Source organism: Leopardus geoffroyi, chromosome A2 (genome assembly GCF_018350155.1).
Source record: "Leopardus geoffroyi isolate Oge1 chromosome A2, O.geoffroyi_Oge1_pat1.0, whole genome shotgun sequence".
In the NCBI taxonomy this organism is placed as follows: Eukaryota; Metazoa; Chordata; class Mammalia; order Carnivora; family Felidae; genus Leopardus; species Leopardus geoffroyi.
The window spans coordinates 98,768,969-98,783,424 of record NC_059331.1 but is presented as its reverse complement, the minus strand read 5'-3'; the positions used below and the strand labels follow the sequence as shown (position 1 = coordinate 98,783,424).

At 40.5% G+C, this 14,456-nt stretch overlaps 1 protein-coding gene across 14 annotated transcripts in view; it reads right to left on the bottom strand.

Moving 5' to 3' along the window:
• Positions 1-235: 235 nt before the first annotated feature.
• The window catches only part of PPP1R9A (protein phosphatase 1 regulatory subunit 9A), a 330,692-nt gene continuing 316,471 nt past the window's right edge, over positions 236-14,456 (bottom strand). For 6 of the 14 annotated variants that reach the window (XM_045494829.1, XM_045494827.1, XM_045494828.1 and 3 more), the window contains 5 exons: positions 12,289-12,487; positions 10,137-10,256; positions 9,261-9,284; positions 7,973-8,155; positions 236-6,614 (listed from right to left, as the gene is read on the bottom strand). In XM_045494829.1, coding sequence (XP_045350785.1) covers positions 6,405-6,614; positions 7,973-8,155; positions 9,261-9,284; positions 10,137-10,256; positions 12,289-12,487 — 736 coding nt within the window. In that variant the 3' untranslated portion in view covers positions 236-6,404. Of the gene's footprint in view, positions 6,615-7,972; positions 8,156-9,260; positions 9,285-10,136; positions 10,257-12,288; positions 12,488-14,456 lie in introns of those variants that run through there. The other 8 variants (XM_045494830.1, XM_045494841.1, XM_045494842.1 and 5 more) reach the window with 5 other exon arrangements.

Genomic DNA, 14,456 nt, shown 5'->3' with positions numbered 1-14,456 from the left:
GCAGCATCTTTCACTTTATGCCCAGTTCCAGAACTACGCTTTCAAATGTAATTCTAGCTGCCAATTTACACTGTTCTGGGGCTCAAACTTATTTTTAGTTTCATTTCCATGGAAAACGTGCACTTTTGCTCTTGATTGATAGATATATTTTGACAGTTAATACAGGTTTACCCAGTCAAGGCTTGTTTTAGTTGAAGGTGAAAATGGAAGAGAAAAAAAGAATTACTCTGACAGATATCCGTATTTCTCTTTTTATTGCATTCGTTGTCTGACAACAATAATACTCATTGGCAAGAGATTTATTTACACTGACAAATTAAATGTAATCACAGGTATTTTTAGATTGGTCAGAAAACAGAGGACCATTGTGATAGTTTGCTTTGAACGCCTCTGAAAACCAAAGAGTAAGAAATGTCGTTTGAAACGGAACAATCTAGAGAAGTACATATTAACCAAGCACAAGAGAACAATTCAGACGTGGCACTATATTGTCTCTTCCATGCAAATGATCAGACACCAAAATGTACAAATTAAAAGTTTCAGATAGCATGCTATCCATACTTATCGGACGCAAAATGATTTTCAAACAACTCTTTTCCTTTAGTGATATATAAAGAAAGATTAAAATAAATCAACTTCTAAAAATGGAATAGAATTCATTCTCTCTTGTTTCTCTTTTCAGCTGGCTGGTTTTGTTAGTGATATGTAGCAGACGTACAAGTGGCTTAGCTGCGACACCATTAAAAAATACAAAAGCAATGCCTGTGATAACCATAAATAATATTAAGGAAAACATATACACACATATACGTAAGGGATTTTGCAAAGCACTAACTAAACCTGATGTTGTTGGTAGGTGTCATCTAGTTGGAGTGCCTGTTAATTCCCACTTGTCAAGGTAATTTAACTATTTTTGGCCAATTGTTCTTTCATGGATGAACAGTTACATCCTTAGCAGAAAACCTGGGTATGTGGATAAAGCAGCTGAAAGAAAGAGAAGGGCACACCTTCCAACAACATACACACGCTCATATCCACTTGCATTATATTTGGCAATGACCTAACCATGCCATCGCTCCACAAAAAAAAGTAAAGAAATGACCGTGTGATGGCAACACTGCCATCAGAGAGCCAGTAGTTAGTGGCTTAAGCATCATAGCTACCAAGTACGTCATCGAAGAGCATGAGCGAATGCACAAGAACACAGGTATAATTTTTAGCCAAGAGACTGCGGTCCGCAGTTGAAAATGCCCAAAGCTGCCTACGTTTCTGAGGTTCAACTCAGCAATGTGCAATCTTGACATCAAAGCATTAACTAAACATTTGAGGAAACTTTATCTTACTAAAATACCAAGTATCTAATAAATCAATTTTACCAAAATATATAAACATGTAGAAGGATAAGTGCATTTAGTAGAAATACTTACATTAAAAAAATCTCTTAAAATCTTATGAGCCATTCCATGTATACACACACACAAAGTGGCGATAAGGCTATGATTACTGCTTGGAGTCCTAACTGAATTACCAAGTTCCTTATACAATGTACATATATTTTATGCCATGTGATTGCAGTGTGTGTGTGTGTGTGTGTGTGTGAGTGCGTGTGCGCATATGTATGTATACATGTATGCGTGTAAGGTGGAAATATATTCACACATATGTAGTTCTGTACATCTCCACACACAGCATGCACATTATTGACAAGTTGCCTCTGGTTCTCTTATTTTTTACCTCTCATTCATTCTTGAATCTCTAGCAGTTTTGGGGTTGGGGCAGGGCCAAGGATCGGAAATCATCACATTTCTTTCCTTCCCCACTCTGTAGATGTGGAAGCGGGTCACAGGCCACTCACCTAGGCGAGCCTTCAAGTAACAACCATTCCCTCAACACATCCACACAGACACTCACGCACAAGCACGGAAAGACCCTCTGTTTACCATAAGGTGGAACTTGATGCTTTTATTTCCAGGGAGAAATTGATTCTGTAAGCTTTTCCCTTGCCCTCTGACTTCCTGGTTGGATGGATCTATTCTGATGCTACTATAAGTTATCCAAATACTACTAGTGCACTGTCCAGTATTATTTTTTCCCCAGTGTTTTGAGCCAAAACTAAACTTCCTGAGACTTTAAATACCTAAGACAAATATAGTTTTTTAAAAAAATCTGTCTATATACCCAGGCTCTTTTCCAGGAATGAGTCACTGAAGCACATTCATATTTCTTACAATACTGTTTTCTTTTGAGAATTTACTCCCCACCCCCGTTATCATAATAAAAAAAAAAAAAACAATTCTAGTGGAAAATATGGACATTTTATTTCTGGACTTCCTCCTTAAATGCTTAGCTTCAGAAGAGCGTACAGGTAGATCCTTGATCAAAGGTAAATTTGAAAAGATATTTTTTAGAAAGCCTGGGCTTTTCTTTTCCATTTCACCTTTCATTCAGAAAGCACTGAGGACTTACCATTAACCAGGTGACTTGAACCTTAGTGCCTGCTGTCCACCAGAGTGAAATGCCCCTCACCGGGGCCCTGCTAGGACAGTAAATTTAACGGCTCAGATGGAATTTGGTAATTCTTGAATATGCCAATGTAATGAGGGGCTACCACATATCCAGATTATAAACACTTGTTCCAGAATTGTTGGGACATCTCTCTTTAGAATCTTCAAACACTGGGTTGCTTCTCTTGAAGCCTGGTCTACAGAACCTTTAATATTTATAATTGAGTTTGAATATCCATATAAATGCAGTATTTTATTTACTTTTTAAAAATATAATTTTAAAGCACATGTTAATCCTATTACACAAAAAAACCTAGTCGAGAATTCTTTGTCTTTAGCCAAAACCATAAGGGCTAATTGAGGGGCTATATCCAACAACCTATGATGGTAGCTCGGGCCTGGGAGAGCTTAAGATTTTGGGCTAGAGAGGACTAGAGGATGAAAGGCAGCAGCAAGGGTTAATTTGGTTCCTCTCCTGTCCTCTTGCCACTTTGTTTCCAACAACAACAAAGAAACACAAAGTAGGTGTTCCCATTCCAGGCCCCTTAAAAAGCTAAGTTTGGAATGAGCACTGTAATACTGCAATCACGAACTGTCTGTCTGTCTCGTGGGTTAAAGATGCTTCTTTGATGTTGAGGGCCAGAAATCCAGGTCAACCCCAGCTAAAGAAGGCTAGCCTAGAACGATAGCTTTATTGTCATGAAATTAATGGCGGACTTCATCAGTGTATCCGAAGGAGCAAAGCTCAGCTTCTCCCTAATGTATCACTCTGAAGTACACTTCCGATTCAGGCAGAAAAAAGAAAAGAAAAGAATGAGAAAACTAGTACATAAGCTGTGAGTTACTTTAAGAGAGGTGGTCTTAAATAATCTGTTATAATAACTAAAGTCGTTTAATGGAAAACTCTGCCTAGACATTCAGCCCATACAATGCTCCCTGTCTACGGCTTGGCCTCACCACGCATTCCCTAACCCCCAAAGCATTACCTATACCCCAAAACAATGTGGCTATTGTTAAAGTCATACTGAGCTGTCATTTAGGAAATATAATTCATAGTAACCAGATACTCCCTTTTTGTTCATTTGCTGATAAATAAAAAACTGCAAAGTCTTTAAGGATCATGAAGCAACAATTCTGTGTTAAACTGTATGGACGCTGAAGAGCACTAGCATTAAAGTAGGAATTGTCGAAGACACTGGAACCCCGGTCAGGCATCATGCACTAGAGTCAAGAGAAGAAATAATACGAAAACCAAATGTTCATAAGATCTGAGGTCCTGCACTTTGTTTTCACACTCTTTGATCAATCAGTTTACACTCTGTCCTTTGTCGGACAGTCAAATCGAGTGCCTTTCACGATTTCAGCAGTTTTAAGTAGTAATAATATTAAAGTAACTCGCTAAGACCTAAAATTACCATAACTTAACTTAACAAACCAAAATAGTTACAATACAAACTAAGTGATTTGAGGAATAAGAATTTGATTTATAATATTTTCAGTTGATCACTGACCTAAACATTGGAAGTGTACAAATAAAGTTCAAGAACAATACTTTTAAGACATTTAAGAAGATGCAATAAATTATGTGCAGAGACTGAGACTTACAGACATTTCCAGTATGTACATCCATTTTCAAATAACACCGAAGTATAAACATAACTTAAAATAATCCTCCTCTATTTCCACTCTTAAAATGAATACAGAGAAAAACTTCCAGTGTGATCCAGATCACCTTTTCTCTCCCAAAGATAAGCAAAAATGGCCAAAATTTACAATAGCAAGCACTAGTATTCCCAGATTTTGACTAATGTAGTCTTTTAGTATTAGACAAGATCTGCTGAATTTTGTAGTTCATGAACAGTGGTGGTTCCTTGTTTCTCATGATATTAATAAATAGCAAAGCACCACACATCTCAAATATTAATAGAGTATCCAGTATGGCAGTTTCATTATCATACTCCAAATGAAGATAGTCAGAAAAACATACATAGTGACTCTGATAATTGTAAAACACAATATTAACTTGTGTCAATGTTTCTGAGTATTGAATGATCTGTACCAGCGACAAAAGGACTGAAGTATAACAGACAATACTCTGTCACTGAAAAGGAAACAGGCCTTAGGGAAAGAACAGCATTATAAATTTCTAGTTCAGCCAATTCCAGATTTCAGATATTCAAGCAAGCAAAAAAAAAAAAATCACAATATTCAAAATACAAGATGGTGCTATATGGGCAAAAGCCCTTTTACATTATCTATGACCTGTAACCTTCAAAAGCCTTCCCTCAAGCTCTGTGTATACAACATTTCTAGTGAAAGATATGGACAGAGGTCCCATTCCCCCCGCCCCCACCCCCACCATTACCCCCACCATGTAGTAAAGGAAGTAAAATACAAGTCCAAGAATTTATCTGGCCTCAACTCTTATTTTGAAACTCGTCCCTTGGAAAGTGGATGGCCTTGTTTTTACAGCCAACGTAGGAAAAACAACCAGAAACATAAGCATAAAAAGCAAAACAACAAACAACAACCAATCATTTGAAATCTCTCCAGATAAATTTATTTTCGCCTCCTTCTGCCCTAATCTCCTACACTTGAATTAATTTGATGAAATACTGAAATCCTTAATACTGGGTTTAAAATAAGTATTAACTGTCTCCACTGGTAGACTGTATCCTGTGTACTCTCTTAAACAAACTTGAACCGTAAAGTGGAAATCTCTAAAGAGTGAAAGAGAATGGCTCAGAAAAACCATTCGAAACATCTCTAAAATGCAACTGTCAGCTCTCCTTTACGGGAACATTCCGTGTGCTCAATAAAATAGCTTCTCTGGTTGAACGTTACTCAAATCTAAATTTTCTCTAACTGGTATTTCTATTTTTCTTAAAAGTACATTTGTTAAAACACTAACTGAGCCCACTTGGGAAATCTTAAGTAGAAAATATGTGACAAGTTCCTGATTGTGTCACAGTCAGGCCGAAGACTAGCCAGAATGTTCCCCAGGAGAGGAAACCTGAAAATGTTGGTTTCCTTAAAAATCAATTTCCTGTTCAATTTGTTGGGGGAAAAAGGAACTACGTTATGTGTGTCAGTGTTGCTGAAGTACTGAACATGCAGCAGTAGCAAAGTAAACAATGGATCCCAATATCCCATGGCTGTGCTAATGTCTGATTTTTTTCTTTGTTCGGCTAAATCTGGAGGATAAATGTTACTCTCAGAACCCCAAGGTAATACCCACATCCACATTCTTAAGGCTTTTTGCTTCCTTCTGGGGTTAACAAATAACTATAATTCTTTTCTCTCTTTCTGATGCCCCGCAAACAGAAGAGTTTGCTTGCCTTTGGCCACAGTACGTAATCATGTTACAGAGCACCCATGTTTCTACAGTGGGGTTGTCTCACTGTCCAGACACAAAAATGAGGGGGAAACTTTCCCACATGCTGGGGTAGATTCTGGAGCCCAGATCTCATGGCAGAGTGGTGCTCTTGGCCATGCAGATATGTGCTATTGCTCAGTTTCAGGATTCCCAGACTGAAAAGTCACGGCCCTCCATTAACAATACCTGGGGTGTTTCACGCTTTTGTTGGGCAGGGTGACATCCATTTTCCAAGCAACGCAACCCACCCAACACAACACAAGAGCATAGTAAGAGAGAGAGAAACACAGCTATTTTGCATCTTTCACAAATGAGATCCTTGGTTTGGCAAGAAACCAAAGGAGGCTTGGGATTATTTCAGTAGGCAAAAATTAAAATAGTATTCGATTATTGCAGAAAATGCAGTTATGCAACACGTGGTTCCCCCACCTGTCTAGCGCGCATCACCCCTGCCATCAGTTCCTTAATCCTCCGGAGGAGAGTGGGGCAGGAAGAGGGGAGACTTGTCTGAGAGAGGGTGTGTGTTACTGCTCACCAGCGCCCTCTGTGGCAGCTGTCATCTTTTCGTTCTTTTTGGACTTCCTCTGCATTTGTTCTTGTTCCTTCCTCCTCAGCTTTTCTCTTTGTTTTTCCATTTTCTCTTGGGCCTTCCGAGCCTTCTCTAGAGATACCTTCATTTCCTTCAGTTTTTTTTTTACCACTGCTCGGTCCTGGGATGACGTCATTCCCAGAGCCTAGGAAGGAAATACATAAACAAATTGAATTTGAAAACCAGTGACCTCTCTGCTCAGGAAGAGGTTGGTATCACAATATGTTCAAACTCAAGGACTAATTTAAACATAATGAAAGAGGTAACAAACTAGGAAAAGCTGATGACATTTGCCAAAAATCTCCATACTTGGGGGCTGAGCTTTATTTGTTCTTTGAAGTTCCTAGCCCAGTAGGCCCTAAACCCCATTAAGTAAGTGCTTTCCAAACTGGTAATTAATGGGTGAATGAATTTTTAAAAGGGGGCACAGTTCTGCTTCCCCAACCTTTGGGCTGTAGACATTTACAAGCAAACATATTGCTAAACTCATCAATATTTTTAAAAGATAGGAGTGGGCACCTGCTGCCATAGAAGCCTCCAAGAAGGGCAGGGAGAATGAAATGGCTTCCTTTCTGCCAATGTAATCATTTACAATGAGGACCAAAAATGTCTTTGAGGCTGGAATGCTCATGTCAGCATGACTAGCCATTTTCTCCCTGTAGGCAGACCTATAAAGGAATCCTGTTAATGAGGAGGCTGCTCGATGAGCTTGGAATTCAGAATAAGGGGAGTTGGTTGCGTACTTTAAATGTTTCATGACCTTCAGAATCAACAGCAGGATGCATCCATCTCCCCAACAGGGACAGCCTTCAATGGGGCCTTCATATTCACAGACTATTGATTGATCTCTAACCTTTTCAAGACTGTCAAGAGATACTCATCTGCCCTTCAGCCCAGCAGGGGGCTGAGGTTGGGGGTGGGGAGCCGAATGTAAGTTCTTTTTGCCCTTTTCCACAGGGGTAGGTACCCCCTCAGTCTCTAAAAGGGATGAACTGGACAGGTGAAATGAGAGTGGGATGGAGCGGGGGGGAGACACGGCCTGCGCGTACTTGGGGAAGAAAGTTCTGTGGAGAATATCATCCCCGTTTTGGAGAGGTGTGCAGGGAAGAGTTGGGGCAGAGAAGAAATGAATAAAGACGGAAAGATTCATGGATTTAGGTTTTAACTCTAATGTGATGAAAGAGAGTCCACATTGGCCATTATTACAACTCATACTACACAGGAAGTCAGTAGAGTTCATACATGGACCATGTGTTGCTAGGGGAAGCAATGGAGTGAGTCCCTAGCTCTCCTACTTGGCAGCCTACTGTTTGGCTTAGAATCCTTGACGACTTTCCAAAACTTCATTTACTACTCAGAAATAATGCAACGTCCTTTCTGCTGACCGTTGATGAGAATTACCTCTCAGATATGCAGAATGCTCTTATCTAATGAAAACATTTTAGGTGCTATGTGCAATACAAATCATACCTGGTAACCTAACACAGACATATAATTCTTTACCTTAAGTTTATTTCCATCCAACTGCAGGAGTTGCTCTCCAGTGATGTTTTGGGCACTGAATTCAGATACATACTGCTCCAGATTTAGGCTCATTAGCCAGTGAGAAACCTGCTGCACGCTCCATTCATGAACGGCCCGATTCTGACACTGACTGTGTTTGGGAGACTGTCCATCATCAAGGATCTGAGGTAGGAATGTTACGCAGCGTTGTTAAAGGACCAAGATGCTAGGGCTCGGCACGGCTTATTACGCTATCAAAAGGAATCTCTTGCCTACTAGAGCCACATTTATTTTTAAACCGTAAAATGATTAAGCTATGGTTCTAGTTGTGTGTGTGACACACACACACACACACGTAATTATCACCTACATTGTTTAGGTATTTGGAAATTTAAAAATTCCCCCAGATAAAGCGGCATTATTAATGTAGGATATTTTATATTGAAAAATACACTCCAATGTTGCAAGTCTTACGCTAGAACACTTTGGAAAGATTATGAGATGCAGAAAACGAGTATTTCATTAATCTCTATATGCAATGCATCACTCTGCATGTAGCCTCGGATAAGACGTTGGAGATATATAAAAATACATTTAAAAATACTGAGGTATCTTTCCCTTAGAAGGGGACGGCATTACGTCCTCAAGCGTTGTTAGGGGAAATTTCACAGCCATGATTTCATGTGAGCAGCAAGCGAACCTGTGAGGAAGGCAGGGCAGGTAATGTCCATAATGACTTTCAATAAACGAGGGAAGTGAGGCTCGGCAAGTCTACAGATCTGTCCGAGACCACGCAGCTAGCAACCGGTAGAGTTCAACAGGTAGTGGTTTATGCCAAATCTTAGGCTCTGCCCAGCGCAGAACATCGCTTTTAATAGTGCAGAGGGCAGCTTGGTCCCTAGCACCTCTAAGCTGAGAGGCGATGAAGATGAAGACAGGTCTGGGAGGAAAGACGAGGGTCACCTTGGGGAACACTGACAAGGGGATGGGGTAAGCCGAGATGAAGGCAAAGGAGGTGGAACAGAATGGACCGTGTCAGGGTAATGGCGATGGGGGATCAGTCGAGGGACTCTGGAGGTAGAATGTGGCGATCCTCTTGACTCAGAAATATCTTTTAAACTTAGATAGAGACAAGGGCAGAGAGTGAAACTATTTAGGACAAGGAAATCCTCCACCACAGACACCAGTATTCTTGCATCGTTTGAGTTTTAAATCATTTTGCAGAGAGAGAAGAGAAGGTTCGAACAATACCACATAAGCCACCACACGCAGCCCACTGATAGCTCACCTCGTCATCTATCATATCCAGGCTCTGAGTGAGGGAGCAATAAAGGAATCAAAAAGAAAAGTGTTATAGAAATAGGAAACACAACATACACAGTACAAAGTTTTAAAATTAAAATCACGCCAAGCCTGAAGAGTATGGGCAGAAACATTTAAGAGAAAAAAGTTTCATAAAACAAAAATCATGTTAGAAAGAAATAACTTAGAACAAATACTCGGAGCAACAATGTCTTTATTTACAGTGCTTCTCTCCCTCCCACCCCCTGCCCTAAATACTGGTATTTGTTCCTCTCCTTACCTCTTGGGGCACTAAGTCAATCACTAATGTAATATCCTGCTTCTCTGTACACATTTATCTTCTGGGAATTCTTGGCAATGCTAATTTGACCCTGGCTTCTAAATAAGTGATTCTCACCCAGTTTTCCTTCCTTTTGGGAACTGTATACCTCTCTCTGTCTCCACTGCAGATGTTTTCAATGAGGGGCCATGCCCTACTCAGAGGGAATATCAGAGTCCTGGGGCAGAGGTGATGGTGGGGGGGGGGGCGAGGCGAGTGAGAAAGGGGATGGATAGTCTGTCAACTCCCCTGATTCCTGAGCTGTTCCCTATGTGTGCTGTCTAGTGCCCAGGCTCCCATCCCCACCCCTCTGGTTAGCATCATCTCAGTTACATCAGAGAAAGGCGGAGGAGGTCCCTGGAGGGCTTAAAGGGCTCGGAAACAGTCCTTTGTCTTCACGTTGAGATAGAGAGGGAGAGAAATCATGATTTCCTATCAAACATGAAACCATGATCCCAATGATTTATAACAAAATCTACTTAAGAACGTCTTCCTGGTGGTAAGTGATGGGAACAGTGGAGGATCTGAGTGCCATGAGCATACCTCATCTGATGACAGCACTAAGGACTGGGAGAGCCCTGTAGTTTTGGGTTCTGCTCCTAGGCCGCTCAGGTCTGCCGAACTGGTGCTGCTGGGACTGAAGTCATCATTGAAGGTAAAATTCTGTAAAAGTAGATGAAGTTCAGTGTTAAATGAGCACAGCGAGGGAACCAGAGGTAGGTGTATTTGCAAGTTCTAAAAAGCCTCTCTTTAAGTAATCTTAGGAGAAAATCATATTTGGTTTGGTGATGACCTTCAAGTGGCAGTGGTTGAGACCACTGTGCCTTTTGCAATTGATAGGGAATTCTGGGTGCTTTCTCCATCAGATAAGAGGATAGGTGTTTTGGAGAAATGATTCTTTAATCTCTCTTCAAGGATACGGCATTCATTATCCTCTGCAACTGCTCAGAGGAGTAATATTAAGAAGCCTATCTTCTTTGACCCTAATTGTGATGAGTAACAGTGCAAGTAAAAATACAAGATGGTGTGGAGAGCCTGAGTTATTAGGAACAGATGGCCATCCATATTAGAAAGGTAGCTTGAGCACCCCCTGGGAAGGATCGCTTGCTGTTGGCCGTGATAAATACTGTGAGAAATGGCAGATCCTCCCCTGGATATAACCTTCAAGACGATGAGTTCTGGGGGAGGTCACAGTCTCAGTGTAAATACACGAGTAGTTACATGCTCAAACACAACTCTCACACAGCATCGACAGAGCACCAAAGAGGCTACAGAACAGGTACACTTTCCAAATAATCACCTGGCGGGGGGGGGGGAGCTGGGCAAGGGGTGAGGGGAGGGGTGTGAATAAAACTTCCTCAGATCTTCATTAAAACGTTCAGTGGATATTAAAGTCAAATACGTTCACAATGACCACATAGCTGCATTCGTGAAAACGTCTTACACCAAATCTGGAGTCTCTCCGTGGCAAGATAATAGTAGAGTTATTCCAACTACATTTAGGTTTCTCAGATCCAGTACTAAAAATGTTACAAGATCAGAGTGATCTACTGCTGCCCAGACTTTCTTGCTACTAATTCTAGAATGACTGGCTTCCTAGGAACTCGAAGCCCTTGGCCAACACCATCTTGTTTCATATTCCACTTCCATAGGGATTGGACTGTTAGGTTTCCATTAGGTTCCCTTGCCACTGGGTTCAGTCGGTTGTCAAAAATGAATACCATGCCAGAGGCTGGAGAAATCAGTTCCAAACAAACCCCAAGGTCTGCTAAAACTTCAGACATGGAAAACAAATCCAAGAACGTGGAGAGCTAGGCTAGTAGAACACTTAAGCAGGAGAGCATTTAACACAACACATTACTATTTGATATTGTCAACAGAGACACAGCCCCAAACCCTGTCAAAACCCTGTGAGCTGTTGACCTCAAGAGAAGAGTTAAATTCAAGTAACATTAATCACACATTTCTGTTTGAGAAAGAAAAGCAAACACAGATAAAAGGAGACCAAACAACATGTGAAAGTTAGCCACCGTATGTGCTTCAATAAAATGTTAGGTAAGGTTTGCAGCGTCATGCTGGAAATAACCATTGTGCATTTGAAAACAAACAACGTCCATGCCTTGTATTTTCTAATTCTGCTAAAGTTAAGAACTTTGGTGATGAGATTATAAGTTTTTCAACATGGAAGTTTGATTTAAAAGAAGATATAAGCAAGGGGGCTATGGCAGCATTGGTTTGTTTTAAAGAGTTTCATTTAGATATATTGAACACGTATTCAGTCCCAAATTTATTTGTTTTCCAGTAAATCTCGAAGAACGCGGTGAAAATAGTCTTGTAATGTAATTTAAAGTGGCATACTTCGTAAACAGATCTATCATACTGGTCCATGACTCAAATGCATCTTTCCCAGCATGGCTTAACTGTCAAACTGAGATTAAACAGCAGTATGTGAAAAGACAGGCAAATCAAAGATTAACGTACAATCTAGAATGGAACAGAATTAAAGAAGGTGATGGTTAACGGAGGCTTTCTTTCTCCCCACACAGGAAATACCATGCATGGTTTATTGCAGTGTTATCACATTGGTTTCTCAGGTCCAGAGTAAACACACAAGTTGAGAATGCTTTCCAAAGACTGAAGAGGAGGAAGGATTTGGGGTTTTCTTGTTTGCTTTTTAAATCCATGTGTTGTCTACCTTGGACCCCTTTTTATCTGAAATTAGAGTTTCAGGAGAAGGCTGAAGGGGACTTGTAGGTGAAGGCAGGTTTCTGAAGGAATACGATCCTTTTCGGCTTTCGTTAAACCACGAGAAAGGCACGCATGGTGAGCGGGTGGTGACCTGCGCTGTGGGGGATGGCTTCGGTTTCCAGTGTTCCAGCCTGCCTCTGAAGATCCTGTATTATGAGACAAATGGGCACGTTAGACAAAGAAAGGGCAGGTGTGACACTTGTTTAACTGAATTCTGAAGGGACTCTGAATCAAGTTCGAAGTAAGAGTTTGAGATACTGTTCTACACAACAGAGGAAAAAATTTGCATTTTTTACTAGGACATTAAGCCTAGTAGCTACCTTGTTTGAACTGAAATGGATTCTACAACAATGGTCAACATTTCCCCACCCCCACCACCTTTTTTTTTTTTTAAGTTACACAGAGCCCCATGTGGGGCTCAAACTCACGAACTGTGAGATCATGACCTAAACAGAAACCAAGAGACAGATGCTTAACCAACAAAGCCACCCGCGTGCCCCGCGGTCAACATTTTCATAGTGCTTTGCCATAGTGAATTCTTAGGAAATTTGCCTGATAAATGGATGTGGGTGAATTAAAGTCAGGGCGGGGCACCATCTTTCTAGAACTGCTATGAGGTTAACCATTGCAGCAGTCCCCTTATTTGGGTAACACAGCAGTGCCTTACCATTAGTGCCATTAGCTCTTAGCCAGCATTCTTTCCTGGCCTCCTCTGAACTCATGCTGCCAAGAGTATGAGACTCTGGAAAATGATGTATTTAAATACTTTGGAAATGTCAGGGCTTATGAGGCTTGAAGCAGAACACATCCCTTATTGCTTTTTCATCATAATCTGAGTGCCTTTTTCTAGGAGGAGACCAGGCCACAAGTCTCAATACCCTACTTGGAGGTCCAGGGTCTACCACCTCTCGAGTACATGGCCTTGGTCTTCTCTTAGCCTCTATTTCCTCCTGTGTAAAACGTGGGTATTTTATGTATCTCCTACGTAGTTGTTAAGAATTACATGAGATAGTATGCGTGAAAGTGCTTGGGAATCTGTGAAAGTATGAAGGTCTATGGTTATTGTTTAACATTGAAAGGATTCAAAGTCATTTGAGAAACACAGTTTGAAGACTGATATTCTTATCAGTGCAAGTACTTGCATATTTACATTTATCTTTTGGTTAGAGAAAAATAATTACCAACAGCTGAGGCAGGAATGGACAGCAGTTAATGTGCATCTTAGAAGAGGTCAACCCTCAATATGTCCCAATGGTATTTGCTACAATGTTTATTATATGTTAGCTGTTGATGTCATGCCAACAAGGAGATTCCTTTTCAGTTAAAAGTGCCTCCACACCACAGCCAGACAACTCAGGACCCACAGGCTTCTCAACTCTCATTTCAAGTTTACATAACTAGTAGAACACTCCTAACAGTCCCTGTTTATTTCCAAAGACTACTCTGAGAATCAAATGGGACAATAAATGTAAAAGCATCTTGTTAACGGCAAAGCAATATACAAATATAAAAGGATTACAAAAATAACGATTAAAGAGAATGGAGACATCAGTGAAATTTTGGTAGAATATTGAGATCGTAGTTTGAGTGAGTAAAATAGTTGGTCATTTAAAGATTCCAGAATACCTGATGATTATGATGGTGAGTTCCTTAAAAAACAAACAGACAAACAATAAAAGGGACTGTAAGGATAAGACAGAAAGCCCAATGAGAGATGTCGGTCAACCTTCAATTTCATCCTAAAGTCTAAATTAAAAAAAAAATTCTGTATCCTTAATTCTACTTACTTACTATTAAAAGATGGGGCAGAGGGGGTACAACAATTGAACTTGAGACATCATACTAGCAGAGGCAGACTGGTATTCTGCAAGAAGCACTTTTTATTCCTGGGTCATGGACCAGTGCAGTGTTTCCCAAACAAGTCTGGTAAGAATCATCTAGGGCAGATGCTCAAATACAGATTCATAGGCACCTAGAATTTCTGAATTCGAATGTGGGACAGAGGAGGGGAGGAGTTTGCCTGGAATCTATATTTTAACACATGTCTGAGCTGACATTTAAAGTTTTTAATAATATCTACATTTATTTATATTATCCTAGATGCAAGGATGAGGT